A 17,812-nucleotide genomic window follows, 5' to 3' on the forward strand; every position below is an offset into this window, starting at 1 on the left:
TGTCACACATTAAAGAAAATGCATAGGGAAAAAGAGAAATAAGCAAGAGAGAACACGAGATTTAGAGTGGTTCGGGCAACTCCCTACATCCACTACCAAAGCTCCTCAAGCAATTGGATTTCCAATATCACAATTGCTTTCATAGGTAGCAATCAAACCCTTACAGATTTAGTTTTCACACAACTCAGTACAAACCCAAGGTGTTTTCCAATGCTCATTCCACACAAGGAACTAACAGCACTTTCAAGAAAGTGAAAGGAGAAAAGATTAACCTCTAAGAAGGTGGGATGGCAAAATAAAGCTCAAGAGCTCTCACAAAACATTAAAGCCCAAGTTTAAAGGAATTCTCAGTTAAAGTGCAATTAATGGTGTTGTCAAAAGTTGTTTAGAATGAGTAATAGTCCCCTTTAAATAGGCTCATGGTGCTAGTGAGAGAATACTCCAGATATGAGCAAAAACACCAAGCCAATGACCGCTGACTGCAAGCAGATGTCCGTTGATCACCAATGGTAAAAAGTCTAGCTGTTGGACTCCTAAAGGTCAAATTTAATACCATTGAAGTTCATTTCACGTAGGCGTCCATACAGGTGTGCAGACGTCTGCATCAGCATAGCAGATGTCTGCAACTTCTAACTGGCTGAGGGACTCTTACATGTGTGAAGTCAGGGGTTACATGATTCACTGGATGTCACCTTACGAGGACAGATATCTGCATCCCTGTGCAGACGTCTCCTGACTCAGAGACCCATTTTTCATCTGACCATTGATTGGGTGTCTGCATGGGTATGCGGATGTCTCCTTCCTTTGCTGGACGACCTCTAACAAAAGGACCTAGAAGGCTAGAATAATACTCCAGTTTAACCAGACGCCTCCGCAAACAAGCGGCGTCTCCTTTGTCAGTGGACATCTACATGGGGAAGCGAACAACCACAGACAGCAAAATTGTTGTCTAGACAGGTTTTTCCCGGATTTATAGCCATATAAGTTCAAGGCTATTTCAGTTAGGTCCTTACTGGCTTTTAGAGGGCTTTAAATTTAATTGTAGTGAGCAACAATATATCATAGGTTACAAAGATTACAATAAAACACACCAACCTGTGCTAATGGTTGTCATCTTCTTCATGATGATTGAAAGACTTAGTTCTTCATCTTGGGTCTTGAAACTTTCCAGTTGATACTTGAGACAACCATTGTCTTTTGCTTCAAGATGTTTGTATTCACGTATTCACTTCACCAAGTACTCTCTTTGATGTCAATGTATGTATGGGATTGGCTAGACCTTTCACAATCAAACACATGTTTGTAATACCAATTTTATCATCCTCCTTTGTTGTTTAATCTCAAAAACATAGAGGCATGGATCCTATGAACAACATTCTCCTTCTTTTTGGTGGTGATAAACTCTGATGGTGGAAGCTTTACAAAAATCTCCTCCTCTATAAAGTGAATCAACGAAGATGAGTTTTCATTTAATTAAACATGATACAAGCATGTATGAGCAAATTTGAAGATTCATCCTACTTAGCCAATTATATACCATCATCAACCATAAGAAATCTCATCATAATATTACTTAACATCAAGGTAGACATGGATCCCATGATCAACCTACTTTCCCCTTGTACTAGCCATCAATCATATCTTCATGTATATATTCACATCCTCATGCTCATATTCCCAACCCCCCCCCCCCCCCCTTTTTGTCATTGACAAATACGAAGAGGGGTGAAATAAAAGATATACACTTGTTACACAAGTTTACCAAATACAGCACTAATACCTCTTGTTAGAGCATAGTTGTCAATGCGTCGCCTAGGCATTTGGGCGGGTTTCCAAGGGTTGGCGGTTACCAGCCTTATTCTAACTTAACAAGGCGGGTGCCTTGGGATGCCTGGGTCTGTAGGTGGTCGAATTTTTTTACTTACATTTTTTCCTCTAAATATTGTTGTTTCTAACATTTTTATTGACTTGTCTCCAAGTTTGTGTATGGGTGAGAAGCATGGGATAACTAAGTTCCCCCCAAAAAAAATTTTAATTAATTAAGAAAGAAATCATACTTCACTAGTTTTCTCTTGTTCTCCTTCTCTTATTTACTTAAGTTTTTTTTTTTTCTTCTAAAGAATAGTGTTTCTAACATAATGTTGTTGTTGTAATGATGTTACTAGATATTGTGGACAATTAGTGCATAGTTTCAATCTGTATTGTTGTTGCTCTAATGTTGTAAGCATAATTGTTTTATTGTTATAGTAGATATAATGGATACAAAAAAAAAATACAAGGGCGCCTTGTTGCCTAAGAGCTTAGGCGGCCTTCCAATGCCTTCGTCACCTAGGCACCTTGACAACTATGTGTTAAAGAGCAGGTGCTCTTCACATTGAACTTAATAAAATCCAAAACAGGGTAAAATTAGAATAGTAAGGCCCAAACCATTGGACTTGCATAGAATCCAAAACAATATACCATTCAAGCACATGAAACTATTGCCACACCTTGACTTACATAGAAACCCAAAAATATATCATTTACACACAAATCTATTGCCTCTAATGGTCTTCCATAGAACCCAAAAGATATGCCAATAAAAGTAAGAAGGAACTAATGCCTCAAATGGACTTACATAGATCTTAAAAGATTTAACCATTTCAAGCAATGTAAGTCTAAGGCCTCAAATGGACTTAATAGGCTCTCAAAGAGAGTTCTAATGCCCCAAATGCACACACTACCCAACAACAAATGGGGTCGGCTAGATGGATCTTTGCTCTCCAATCAACTCTGTTCGAAGTCATACATGAAACATGGCGCACTCATAATACACACACACACACACACACACACACACACACACACACAAAAAAGAGCACGTGCAAATGAAAAGGCACAGGCACAAGGTAAACAAGGAGGCACAGGAACACATAGGGAAAAAGAAAATAAAGTATTTTGAAGTTATCTTTTTCATCACTTATCCTTCCTAGGACATGCACAGAAAAGACAAGGATACATAAGAACTTAAACAACATAGACTAAGATAAGAACAACACAGGGACATAGAACAAGAATAAAACACCAGGGGTAATGCTAAGAGATATACTGCACACATACAAGGACAAGGACGGAGAGAAAAGGAGGACAAGTAACAACACAAATGAGGGAGCACACATACAACACAGATTACTAAAGATAAAAAAAATAGAAACGCAGCAAACACATAATGTAGAGCAACATGTTAGTAGAAGAGACTCACTAAAACAATAGGAAAACAAAACATGAGGCATACAAAGAGAATACAGAGAGAATAAAGACGTAAAAAGAGAGACACATAGACCTAATCAATAATCAATATAGACTTAGATTAAGATTAAGATGATAAACACACAATCTCAAAGGCACAAGGAAACATCACATAACAGCACATTACACAAAAAGAAATGTTCATGTGGTGAGCTTTCCACCTAGAGCTCAAAGAACACACAACATGGCACCAAGGGCCTTACTAATTGTTTGGAAACTGTTGAGATGTGTTACCCAATATTATAAGGGTATTTTTGGTTTTTTATTTATGCTTTATTTATGTACTTTTGAGCAAGGGTAGGATTGTAATTTGGGCTGCGACACTGTTCATGTGAACAGTGTCGTGAATAGTATCGTGAACAGTGTTTCCCTTTGTAATCTCTTTTATTATTATTATTATAAATAGAGAGCTTGACTGATCTCATTGATCATTCAAGCCATTCACGAAATTCCAGTTTTGTTAACATGGCATCAGAGCCAAATACACTTTGATCTAGGTTTTCAAAACCCACCTCCCTCCCTTCGATTTTTTTCTCCTTCCCTCCATCGAGCTTCTTCCCTTCTTCTTTCTTCCTTTCTTTTGGTTCTTCTTCTCCCATTAGGGCAGCACTACTGAGGTGATCGTAATGATCTAGCTGGTGCCCCAATATACCTCCTTTTTTATGCCTCTTTTTTTGGATCGAGTGGAGCTGAAGCACTGTCTGCGATTTGAAGATTCCTATTTTTTTTGGAGATCAGGCCTCTACATCTGTTTCGGCTGCATCTTCTATTGTGGGATCTTTATTTGATATTGTTCTCAACCCCTATTTACTTCATCGATTGGTTTAAGACCCTGACCCCTTATCGATCTCTCTTCTCAGGGTTTTTTTCAAAACCTTGACATTAATCGATCTTGGGGTTGGGCTGCTGGTTCCTGCTGCATCTGATTGGCACCCTTGCTGCCTTCATTCAACATCATTCCCAGCCTACATATCTGAGATTTTTTGCTCCAATACAGCCCTTTTCTACTGGGGGTCGAGTCCAGAATTTTTTTAGATATTTTTTGGCTGTTTGCTGCTTCATTGAAGATTGGTTACTTGCTGCAATGACTGGTTCAGATTCTTCTTGGCCTCTTTCGGCATTGATGGCCAGCCCCGGACTGATTTTCTTCCCCTTGCTGCCCCAATCAAACTTGATGGCTCTAACTACGAAGTGCTCTCGGTCTACCTATTTGTGATGGTGGCGTGGCCTTCTGGCCATCTTCTTGGGACAACAACTAAACCAGTGGAAGAGGGTTCTCAGCTCAACAAGTGGTTGTCGAATGATGCGATGGTGATGTCCTACTTGATCCATTCTATGCAAGGGGATATCTCAGACAATTTTCTTCTACTGGACACTGCCCATACTATCTGGAATGGTGCCAAAGAGACTTATGGTCGCACGGGGAATGATGCACAGGTCTATGAGATTAGAAAGAAGGCTAATGCCACTACCCAACAGGAGTTCTCTGTCTCCAAATACTATGCTGCCCTCAAGAACATGTGGCATCAATTGGATCATTACTCCGACTATCAGCCCTCTACTGCTACTGATCTGGCTGCCTATTGCAAACTCGTTGACAAAATACGTGTCTATGATTTTTTGGCTGGACTAAATATGGAGTTTGATCCTATTCGGGTGCAAGTACTTGGGCAGTCCCCTTTTCCATCTCTAGAGCAGGCCTTTGCCTTGGTTCATAATGAGGAATCTCATCGGGCTGCTATGCTGCATTCCTCTACTGTTGATCGCTCTGCCTTGCAAGTTGCTTCCAGTACTCCTTCTCTTACCACTACTGATGGTGGCACTGCTGTCCCTAAAGGTCCTGTCAAGTGTGAACACTGCAACAGGCTCTATCATACTAAGGCTCAATGCTGGAAGCTCCATGGGAAGCTTGCTGATTTTGAGGAAAAGAAAGCCCGTGGGAAGTTTAAGCCCAAGGCTCATATGGCTGATTCTCCTATTACTGCTGCTGCTGCCCCTTCATCTGACATTGGGCTTACTCAGGATGAGTTCCTAGCTTTCCGTCGCATGCTACAGGCCTCTTCCACTGCCTCCACTACGGCATCTACACCTGCTGCCCCTCCTGGTTCTAATTTTGCCTCGGGTACTCCAGTCAGTAGTCTGTGTGCATCGGCTGTATCCAGTCTTTGGATTATAGATTCTGGTGCCACCGACCACATGACTGGCTCCTCCCATGTATTTCATCTTTATTCTCCATCTTCTGGCAAAGACAGTGTTCAAGTAGCTATTGGTTCCCTTTCTCCTATTAATGGGAAGGGTTCCATACGCTGCTCACCTACCCTTTCATTAAAATCTGTTTTGCATGTTCTGTCCTTTTCTACCAACCTTCTCTCTATTAGTAGTCTAACTAGAGATTTGAACTGCAAACTGACTTTTCTCCCTTCTCATTGTGTCATACAAGATCTGGAGACGGGGCGCACGATTGGGGGTGGTAAGATGCAGGGTGCTCTCTACTTACTTGACCCGGGTCAGCCTTCTACTTTGCATTCGGCTTCCTCTCTGACTCATCATTTGATCCACCTCGCCCCCGACCTTCATCGTTGCACGCCGACTTGGTCATCCATCCCTTAGTACTTTATCTCTTTTGTTTCGAGCTTGATTAAGCATTGTAATAGGAATGAGTTTTTATGTGAGGCTTGTGTTTTGGCAAACAGACTCGTTCGATTATTCTTCATTAAATAAAAGAAGTGAGTTTCCTTTTGCTTTGGTTCATTCGATGTGTGGGGCCTGCCGTTGTACTTCCCTTTCTGGTCATCGATGGTTTGTCTCGTTTATTGATTGTTATACTCGTGCCACTTGGGTGTACATGATGAGCCATAAAAGTGAGGTCTTCCACTATTTTCAGTTATTTCATCGTATGGTTCAGACCCAATTCAATGCCACCTTGCGCATCTTACGCAGTGATAATGGCAGAGAGTACATGGAGGGTCAGTTCCAACTTTATTTGGCTACACATGGTATTGTCCATCAGACCAGCTGTGTTGACACACCTGCCCAGAATGGGGTTGCTGAAAGGAAAAATAGACATCTCCTTGAGGTAGCCCGGGCCATTATGTTTGCACGACAGGTTCCTTCTCACTACTGGGGTGATGCCATTCTTACCACTGCTTATCTCATCAACCGTGTGCCTACCCGTGTCCTTGATGGTCGTTCCCCCGTTGATCTCCTTCAGGGTTCCTCCTCCTTTGTGGTTCCCCCCAAAGTTTTTAGTTGTGTTTGCTATGTCCGCAATCATCATCCTCATGGGAAATTTGATCCACGGAGCATTCGGTGTATTTTTCTGGGCTATTCTGCGACCCAGAAAGGATACAAGTGTTACCATCCACCTTCTCGTCTTACTTTTGTCTCCATGGATATTGTCTTCCATGAGTCCTTGTCATATTATTCCCAGACACCTCTTCAGGGGGAGCAGGATCAGGGTTTTGAAGATGTGTCTGCTATTCTTCCGGCTTCTATTCAGGGGGAGCCCTCTGTAACTTCAGCTCCTATAGTGGCTCCTATTCAGGGGGGAGCGTAGACCAGTCAGTCAAATCCCTGTTGATAAGGTATATACCCGGGAGCGCAAGACAAGTTGAGACTACCACCACCACCATACTACCTCCACAATCGTCCGCACTTGATCCGGATCCGACCCTACTACATCATCGGTAAGGATCCTTCCCTTGACTTACCTATCGCTGTTTGTAAAGGCGTTAGGTCATGCACCCAACACCCCATCTCCAATGTTGTTTCCTATGATGCTTTATCTCCTTCCTATCGTGCATTTGTTTCTTCTCTTTCCTCTGTTTCTATTCCTCAGAAATGGCAGGAGGCGATTGCAGATCCAAAGTGAAAAGCAGCCATGATGGAAGAAATGACGGCCTTACTTAAAAATGAGACATGGGAGCTAGTTGTTCTTCCTTCGGGTAAGAAACCAGTCGGGTGCAAATGGGTATTTGTTGTCAAGCAGAAGCCAGATGGAACAGTGGATAGATATAAAGCCAGGCTTGTGGCCAGAGGCTTCACTCAGACTTATGGGATCGACTACCAGGAGACATTTGCCCCTGTTGCCAAGTTGAACACTATCCGGGTCTTACTGTCTTGTGCTGTCAACTTTGGCTGGGACCTACAACAGTTGGATGTAAAAAATACATTTCTTCATGGGGAGTTGGAAGAGGAGGTTTATATGGATGTTCCTCCGGGTTTTTCCTCTGACAAGATCCATGGGAAAGTTTGTAGGCTCAAAAGGGCACTCTATGGGTTGAAGCAATCTCCACGGGCATGGTTTGGTAGGTTTCATAAAGCCATGGTCTCCTGTGGATACAAACAGAGTCATGCTGATCACACTCTGTTCATCAAGCGAAAGGGAGAAAAGGTCACTCTTCTCATAGTTTATGTTGATGACATAGTTGTTACTGATAATGATACAGATGAAGTTTCTCACTTGAAGGCTTTCTTGGGACGGGAATTTGACATAAAAGATCTTGGACAGCTAAGATATTTTGTTGGGATTGAAGTTGCCCGTTCTCCAAAAGGCATCTTTCTCTCCCAGAGAAAGTATGTTCTAGATTTACTATCAGAGACTGGTTTGCTTGGTTGTCATCCTTGTGACACTCCCTTGGAAGCTACTACCCGTCTGCAAGAGAAGGATGGTGAACCTGTTGATAAGGGCAGATATCAACGATTGGTGGGTAAGCTGATTTATCTCTTTCACACCAGACCTGATATTGCTGTTGCTGTGAGTCTTGTGAGCCAGTTCATGCATGATCCTTATTCCAATCACATGGCTGCTGTTCTTCGTATTCTCCATTACTTGAAGTCAGCTCCAGGAAAGGGGATCCTTTTGTCTCCTCATGACCATCTTCGCATTGAGGCTTACACAGATGCTGACTGGGGTGGTAACCCTGACAGGAAATCTACCTCCGGCTATTGTACTTTTGTTGGAGGAAATCTAGTCACATGGCGGAGTAAAAAGCAAAATGTTGTGGCAAGATCTAGTGCTGAAGCTGAATCCCGTGCTATGGCCCAGGGCATATGTGAGTTACTGTGGCTTCAGAGTTTACTCCTTGATATCCGTGGTTCTGTTCATCTTCCAATGATGTTGTACTGTGACAACGAAGCAGCAATTAGCATTGCCCACAATCCAGTGCAGCATGACCGTACCAAACATGTGGAGATTGACAGACACTTCATCAAGGAGAAGTTATAGAGTGGGCAGATTTGTATTCCTTTTGTGAAGTCTGGAGATCAACTGGCTGATGTCTTCACCAAAGGGTTGAGTGGGAAGTTGTTTTATCATAGTCTAGTCAAGTTGGGCATGTGTGATATCTATGCCCCAACTTGAGGGGGAGTGTTGAGATGTGTTATCCGATATTATAAAGGTATTTTTGGTTTTTTATTTATGCTTTTTTTATGTACTTTTGAACAAGGGTCGGATTGTAATTTGGGCTGTGACACTGTTCACATGAACAGTGTCATGAACAGTGCCGTGAACAGTGTTTCCCTTTGTAATCTCTTTTATTATTATTATTATAAATAGAGAGCTTGACTGATCTCATTGATCATTCAAGCCATTCACGAAATTCCTGTTTTGTTAACAGAAACACTTAAGACAACATGAGTTACTAAACAAACATCGTAAATAGTAACTGTTTGGAAATATCATGAAGCATACAAAATAGTCCACAGATTGAATTGACAGATTTAACAAGACCATTTTTAAGGCATTTGCCAGTATTTGTACCCATACTCTGGAATCTCAACAATCGCTCACACATAAATAGGGAAACGAAGTACTTTCATTACCATAAGAAGAGACAGATTACATATTTGAGGAAGAAAAGAAAAGATAGAGGGGTGCACAAGAAGAAATCGAGTTCCAAGAACTCATTCAAAAAAGAAATCTCCTGCGTAGCAAGAGTCATACTAAAAAAAAAGAAATGAAGACAGAGAATCATAAAAGGAAAAACATGAGAATGGATAAATGTTCATCCATTAAGATAGCAGGATCTTCTAGGGCCTGAAGAAGGGGGCTGAGGCTGACAGCTTGGAGGAGGCAGAAGTGGAGGTGTATTTCCTTGGACTTGGCTTGACATAATGGGGAGAAAGTTATGCATCTGCCTAAGCTTCTCTTCCACCTTCGATTCAAACTTCTCAATATCATTTCTGAGAAGATACTGGACTCTTCTCACATGCATCATGTCGTTGAAGGTTTCATTGGAAAAAGCATGCTTCTGTTCCTTGAACCCTGAAGCCTGGAGGATATTCATTCATCTGCTCACTTTGTCCTACACTCTTGCTCACAGAAGCTTCACTATATGGATTGTCAGGAACCCCTCTCAATGTGGAGTCATGATTGGAGAAGGGAGGCTGACTTCTGAATGAAGAGCTTTCGATAGGGACAGCAGGAGGGGTCCACATCCGATTAGAGGGAGAGCCGTGCTGAAACCTCCTTTGCGGCGCCATGGAGGGAAGGAGAAGAACCTAGGGTTTCTAGGAGAGGAATGGATGAAAAGGAGGGGAAAGAGAGAATAAACAGAAGGGAAAAGATCAAAAGAGTAGGAAGACAAAGAAACATGCAGAGGCATTATATGCAAATAGAAAATGTCGTGCCAAAAATTTAAATAATTGAGCATTTGTGCGATTTGATTTCCTTTTCAAACGTCTGACCTGTTAATGATAGCAGGGAAATTAAAAATAATAGTCAGGGCATGCACCAAGAGGACAAACATGAAATAATCATAATTATTCTGTAGAAGACAAAAAGAAGCATATCATAAAACATGAAATAGTGACTTAGAGTTATTGAAATCCTAATATCACCAAGCGGACTTCTGCCCGATATAATTTTTTTCAACGGACGTCCATGAGATAAATTTTGCAACAGGCTTCCTTATTTTTCTGAACCAGAGTGTGTCCCACCAAAACAAAACACGCATTAACATATAAGGTAACACAGCAAGGAGAACAACACTAACATCATAAAACAATTTTCTAAACACATAGTGACTAAACATTTCAAAAGAAGACTAAAAAAACAACTAGAAACACAATACAACATAATAAGAACTGAGATTATTCTAAACATGCAATACAAAACCTAATCTAAGCATGCAAGCATAAAGGGGATTTTAAGGCTAGGTGAGATTGGGTGAGGTCTCAACTCCGACCTTCACTACATGATACCTTTGGTTCCTGTTGAGAATGGGCCCTTGTGCCGTGGGGGTACAAGGGTAGTTTGGGTAATTTACCATGAGTAGGGGGATTGTCCCTATCTTGTTTTCTTAGTTTGTTTCCTCCGTTTTATGTTAGTTTCCTAGTTAGGGTTAGCTTCTTATTATATTTAGTTTCTTGGTTGTCAAGGAATGAGTTTCCTATTTTGATGCAATTGGTTATTATTATAAATACAAACTGTGGGAGAGGAACTCTGTGCATCAAGTTCTCTTCTTTTCTTCCCCATCTCTTCTTCTCCTATCGTTTCTTCTCTGGTTTATCCTTTTCTTCTCAGGATTTGTAACAGTTCCCATCTGAGCTTATACGTTGATTTGTATTGACCAATGCTTCTTTGATTCCTTATTCTTTGTCCACAAGGTCTCTACCAAGCCTTTCAATGAATAATATATTTGAGGTTTTGGACTTTAAATCCTCATATTTTTTGTACATTGCTTCATACTTCGAGTGCAAATCCTTGATGCGATCTAATAATTCCTCATATGAGGGATCATCAGCTGCCTCAAGGTCATTTGTTTCATTGTCATTGGGTCTAGTAAACCGACAAAGCACATGTTACATTCTTCCGTTTCGTCCCATGTACTGGACAAAGCCTTCTTCCTTCTCCTAGGTTTCTCAGTCTTTTCAGCTAAGGGTTTCTTTACTTTGCATTCATTGATCATTTGGCTAAACCTATTACAGTTATAACATTGACTGCCTCTTGATGAAGAACCAACCTTGCCCTTTTTATTAAATCTGAGAAACCTGTTGAACTTATGGGTCATGAGGGTTATGATAAAATAGGATGAATTGAGATGGTATTTTGTAAATACGTAATTATCTTGAATACATCAACCGTTTCATTATTTTTGATTGCCTAGAAGGGACAAAAGAAACAGATTGTTCTTTCTTCAACAATTTCTGATCTCTAGTGGACCTCTCAGTAGGATTCGAGCCCAGATGAAGTTCTGATGATCTGTAAGAGAAAAAAGGACTATCACTATCATCGCCCTCTTCATCATCCAACGAAGAGGCCTTGAGTGTTATGTCTTTCTTCTTCTAATTGGTCTTACCAATTACCATCTTGTGGGTGAGGAGAGAGCCAATTAGCTCATCTAGAGGTAGTTTAGCAAGATCCTTGGCCTCTTCTATAGTCGTAACCTTTGGCTCCCACTTTTCAGGTAGGGACTTAAGGATCTTGGTGACAAGTTCCACCGGTGGGTAACTTTACCCAACAATTTAAGCTCATTCTCTATAGTGGTGAATCTTGAATACATGGTACTAAAAGACTCATCATTGTTTATCTTAAATAATTCATATGAATGAACTAAAAGATTGATTCTTGAGACTTTTACCTATGATGTACCTTTATGCATAGTTCGAAAACTCGTCTCGTTTCAGTATCTCAACCAAGTCGAGAACCAAATCAAGATTTTGGTGAAATTTCTTGATTTCGGTGGGAGAATAGCCATAGTTGGCTCCAAAACTTTAGGAGAAGTTTTTTTTAGGCTTAATAAACACATTTAAATCTTCAAATTGTAAAAAGAAGCACCCAATTTGGTGTTTTGGATTTGCAAGCTTGGTTGGCTGTAAACGTCGAACCCTTATACAAGTAAATTATGCAATAATGGATAAAGACACATACTATGAAAAAATATACCCCCATACAACAAGTATTTGTCTTATTTTTTCCAAAATAGTTGAATGCAGCCAAATCTTCCCCAGTAAGCAACAATTGATCTCTTTGTAGTGATATGGCAACCCCCATTAGAGTGTATCCGAGTAGTAGTGAGTGGTGATGTGGCAAAAACAAAATCAAGATTCCAGGCTTTTCCCCCTTCTATGGGTCAAAACCCATGAAAAAATCAAGTTCTGTCAAAATTTTGAACAAAACTCGCAAGACCATGCCTTTTTATACGAGGCATTGTAATGTTTCGGTGGGATGGTACAAACAGTACCGAAATTTCAGTTGTATCGGTCAAAACATTGCATGTCTTATGTTTCGTATATGGTTTCGTCTCGAGCAGGTCGAGATATCTGAGATTTTCGAGATTTCGCTGAGATTTCAAACTATGCCTTTATGCGCTACCTCCAACACTTTTCACACTTCCTTTGTCATCTTGTTTTCCAGTAGTTGAAGTTTTGCCTGGTTGAATGACGGAGGACAGGTTGTGGAGAATCCATCACTCTAACCATAACAAGTTTGGGAGGTCATCTTACTCTTCAGATTGATTAGATCCTTTGAATAGAACTAGGCTCTAATACCACTTGTTAGGATCAGAGATCTCCCAAGAAGGGGTGAATTGGGATTATAGAAATTTGAAGAAGTTCAAAAACTTTGTACAAGGATAAATGCGGAGGCTATTAGTTTTAAACTCTCACCCACTCTCAAGAAAATGCAAGGGGGAAAATAGAAATAAGCAAGAGAGAACATAGGAGAAGTAGAGTGGTTTGGGCAACTCCCTACATCGACTACCAAGGCTGCTCAAGTACTTAGGTTTTCCAATAGCTCAATTGCTTTCATAGTTAGCAATCAAACCCTTACACTTTCTAGTTTTTACATGGTTCACTACAAACCCAAAGTGTTTTTCAAGGCTCATACCAAAAACCCAACAATGTCACGTCATGACTCGTCTTGTGCGGACAAATTTCCACACAAGAAACTTACAACACTTTCAAGAAAGTGAGAGAAGAAAAAGATACAACCTCTAAGTAGATGGGATGGCAAAATAAAGCTCAAGATGTTTTAGGCAGTTCTTACCGTCCATACATAGTGTTTTGGTCTAAGATTTCAATTCTTCCATGTTTCAGTTGTAGCATATTGTTCCATGGAGCTAAGGCCCAAAATATGTAGGATGGAGGAAACAAGTGTTTGCACGACTCTTACCACCCTGTCAATTCTGTTCCACTTTATCCCTCTTTCATGGCCACATATCTTTTCAGCCAAGGAATGGAAAATGTTTCTCCTGTTGCATGAATCAAATGTTTCATTTCATCCAGGAAAATCTCTTTCTCAACAAGAAAAAATTGAACAATGACAAGGTCATCTTATTCAACAGATCCAATGGAGATGGGGTGGGGCTTCTAGCTCAGAGGATTAGAGCATGTGGCTACGAACCACGGTGTTGGAGTTTCAAATCCCTCCTCGCCCATAACCGCCCCAATTTGTCAGCACGGGTTTAGCTTACAATATATTTGGAAGCCCTCAGCCAAACAAGTATTTTACAGAGAGCCGACAAGGAATTCCATTAATAACTGGCTGTTTTGATCCTTTGGTACAACTTGATGAATTTAGTAGATCCTTTTAGTAAGCCCCAATGACCATAGATCGAACCTATCCAATTTTTACAGTGTGATGGTTAGCTGTTCACAAATTGCCCGTACTTTTCCACTCAATCCAGAAACAAGATTGGACGTTATTCCACTTCTTCTCCATTTTGTGAAACTATTCCTCAAGCAAGGCAGCCAATAACTCATTGAAGGGGTTTGTGTGAATAATGGAATGGTAAGCATTACTCATTTGAAAGTGTCCCACTGATGCGAGAACCCATGGTGAAGAAATAAGGAGATCTTTCTATATCGACATATTAGTTGAAAAAATCATAGGCAAATTCTTGGATCACCCGGTATGAATTCACAAAACAATAAAGTCCAAGGTTGAAGTAATTCTAAGTAAGCGCAATAAAAAGTGTTGTCAAAAGTTGTTTAGAATGTCTAACAGTCCCCTTTAAATAGGCTCATGGTGTTAACAAGAGAATACTCCAGATTTGTGCAAAAAACTAAGCGGACGACCGCTGACTGCAATCAGACTTCTGTTGAACTCCAATGCTAAAAAATCTAGCCGTTGGACTCCCAACAGTCAATTTTATTACCGTTGAAATACATGTCACATTGGCGTCCGTATAGGTGTGCGGACGTCTGCAACGTCTGTCTGACTGAGGGACTCTGACATGTATGAGAGTCAGGGCTTACTGGTTTTGCGTCTGCGTGATTCACTGGACGTCTACATCCTTATGCGGGCGTCTTCTTCCTTCACCGAACAACCTCTGACAAAAGGGCTTAGAAAAATACTCCAGTTTAACCAAACGCCTACATGACCAAACAGACATAGCCTTTGTCAGTAGACTTCTGTATGGGCTGCAGACAACAAAATTGATGTCTGAACAGATTTTACTCGGATTTCTTAGCTATCTAAGTTCAAGGGTATTCCAGTTAGGTCCTTAGTGGCTTTTAAATAGCTTTAATGCTACTGAGAGACAATACATCATAGATGACAAAGATTTACAATAAAACACAAAAAACTTATGCTAATTTTGTTTTCCTCTTCATGATGCTTCAAAGACTTGAGTCCTTCATCTTGGGTTTTGAAGCTCTCCAGTCGATACTTGACAAGTATGCTCTTTTGCTACATGATGCTTGTATTCACTTCACCAAGTACTCACTGTATGGGATAACATTAGACCTTTCACAATCAAACACATTTTAGTAATCCCAATTTTATCATCCATGGTTGTTTCATCACCAAAACATAGAGGCATGGATCCTATGATCAATAGTATGCGTATTTGAATGAAAACTATTTTGCACATGCAATGAATTATTTTTGTTTCGCTTGCTGTATGGTTACAGTATATTATCCCAAGGTATAAGTGGAGCATCCCTCCTCTATTATCAGCCATCAATACCTGGTCACAAACCCGGTATGCTAAATCCTTCCTATTATTAGCAATCAATTATCTTATTGTCTATTTGTACTTGACATGGAGTGACTTCTTTTGGGTTGTGTTAGATTCACCTTATGGGTCTGCAGATCATTCAAGATATCTCCAGGTATAGGCTCTATCAATTCTAATAATGGCACTCTTTGCACTACCCTAGTTTTTCATCTTGTGTATTTGACAAGCATAGTGTTTTAATATAGTCAGATCTTCTTATTACGAATGTTAGTTCCTAGAAGCTTGAGGATGAAATAGCATACTAGTCACTAGATAATAGATATGCAGAAAACATAAAAATCTATCAATAGCATGTTTTACTAGAAGCCGGAAAAAATATGTGTACGTGTAAATATGTTTCTTTGCTTCTTTTGTTTTTTTTATTTTTTTAGGTAGTGGGGTTAAAGTCAGTATTCTAAAATTTTTTCTGTATTACTATAGTCTTCTTATTTATTTGTTAATATTAGCATTCTTTCATCCCTGATACTATGTTGGGCAGGTGACCTTGATTTTATCTGAACCATCATTTATCTTGGATTTTAGATGTTAACTCTGCATATATAGTTTTGGTTTGCTCCTGATGCAAAAATAGGAGATTATAATCTTTTGGAGCGATCTGTTCAGCACAAAAAGAGTTGTTTGGGTTTTCTTATTGAGTTTTCTCTTTGTTCTTTATTTTCATGTTTTCTCTTTTCTTGGTGTAATTTTTCCTTTAAGATTTTGCATTGTTCTCTTGATCTTATTCTGCAGACAAAACTAGGAGCTGCTCCCTATGGAAGTGGCCTTTATCGTAAATGTAAGTTATTATACTCTTAAATCAGCTACCAGAGCTAATCTTTAGCCAAATTGCTTAAAGAAATGAAGTTCTAGAATTGACAGCCTGTGATAGCTTTGTGTTATTTTGTAATTTCTATTATTATTTCAAATTACAGTTATTTTCACACATCTTCACACAAGCATGATTTGTAAATATTGTTTTATCAGCAATTATTGTCTTGCATTTTCTTGGATCTTGGTCTGCTGGACCCATCACATGATCTTGGGTGCCTATAATTTGTAATGTCACATGAATTTTTTTTTTTGGGTGGTGCAAACAATATGTCATGATAATTAGATAAAAACATGGGATAGCTTGGAGCCCATACAAGAAATTTACTGGACCAGAAATCAGTGGAAATAGACGATCCCAACCATTTCCTTTTTTCCTTCCATTAAGACAGACAAAAAGAATTTTATGGGAGTTAATACACTCAAAAGAAACAGGTCAGAGATCAGATGGATTGATATCATCTGATCATTCTGGTTTTTGAGTGTAGTAGGCAGTTTGTATGTGGCAGTGATCCAGCCCTAGGTCCTGATTTGTGGGCATTAGGAATGTGGTTACTGTAGATGATGGATCTGCAATGCAGAGTGATGCTTAGATCTCAGCACTTGGCAAAGCTTAGTTTGACACTGTAATCTCTTCCTGTGGTCTGTTGTCTTCTAATCCTCCTGACAGTTTTCTGCTTGTCACAGACTGACAAATATCCATTGGATCAAGCTAGCTAGCAGAGTCGCAGTATTGATACTTGTTTGCTCTTTCTAACATTTGTTAGATCAAGACTTATTGTTGTTGATTTACTCAGAAATTCACTTTTCTTTGGACCGGATGGCAATGTTAGGATTATTGGAACTTGAAAAGAATCAAATCTCAACTCAGCGTAGTCAACAGTTTTTTCCCACCTTCATTGTAAATCTTGAAATCAGGGCAGTCAATTTATTTTCAGCATGCAAGTTCTTGATCCGTTTTATTTGTATAACATTATTTCTTTCTATGGCTGTAAACGGATCGGATTCGGCTCGGATAGTGCTATATCCGCATCTGCATCTGATTAGCTATCTGACGGTTTCGGATAGTGCTAAATGGATACGAACACGGATACGGATCGGATATTTTATCCGTTTACATGTAAATATAGCTTTTCGGATAGCTATAGTCTATCCGTATCCGCATCCGTTTAGTTTTTGGACGGATTCGGATAGTGCTAAACGGATACGGAAACGGATTTAAACTATTCATTTACACTCCTATTTCTTTCGGTTAGATGTGCGTGACATATTGGTTGAAACTGTAATATGGGGTCCTGGTAGTCTCATTCATATAGTTAACTGGATGCTCCTGATCAATCGAAGAAAGGTTTCCTTGTGGTAAGGTTATTGTCATGTCTAGGAGTATTGAGTATTTTAATCACCTATATTTGCTGGGAAATGTATCAAATAAACATTTCTATTTCTGTAGGTGTTTGGTATGATTTCTAGCTCTTGTTTCTATTTTTTTTTCCCTGGTGCAGCCATGGTTTGAGGAATTGGTATTGTTTTACTGATTCATATCGTTTCAAGAGTCGGTATTGGACAAGGGTAAAAATATTTATAAAAAAAATCTAATTTTTTGAAGAAAACAAGGGTAAAACTAACCGATCCGGTTTGGTGCTGATACTGATAATCAATACCCATACCGATAAACTAAAACCTTAGGTGCAAGAGCCACACGATCGGGCAGCGTTCTTCTACCCTTAACATAAATTAAAGTATATTTCATAAAG

At 39.8% G+C, this 17,812-nt stretch overlaps 1 protein-coding gene across 1 annotated transcript in view; it reads left to right on the forward strand.

Annotated features, from left to right (window-relative positions):
• Nucleotides 1-17,000, forward strand: part of LOC122650757 (nucleolin 2-like) — a 35,042-nt gene extending 18,042 nt beyond the window's left edge. Inside the window, exons 9-12 of the mRNA XM_043844144.1 lie at nt 15,145-15,215; nt 15,305-15,345; nt 15,981-16,026; nt 16,746-17,000. Of these exons, the coding sequence (XP_043700079.1) occupies nt 15,145-15,215; nt 15,305-15,345; nt 15,981-16,026; nt 16,746-16,750 (163 nt within the window). The 3' untranslated portion in view covers nt 16,751-17,000. The remainder of the gene's footprint in view (nt 1-15,144; nt 15,216-15,304; nt 15,346-15,980; nt 16,027-16,745) is intronic.
• Nucleotides 17,001-17,812: the final 812 nt, after the last annotated feature.

The sequence above is a fragment of the Telopea speciosissima genome, chromosome 2 (assembly GCF_018873765.1).
Source record: "Telopea speciosissima isolate NSW1024214 ecotype Mountain lineage chromosome 2, Tspe_v1, whole genome shotgun sequence".
Classification (NCBI taxonomy): domain Eukaryota; kingdom Viridiplantae; phylum Streptophyta; class Magnoliopsida; order Proteales; family Proteaceae; genus Telopea; species Telopea speciosissima.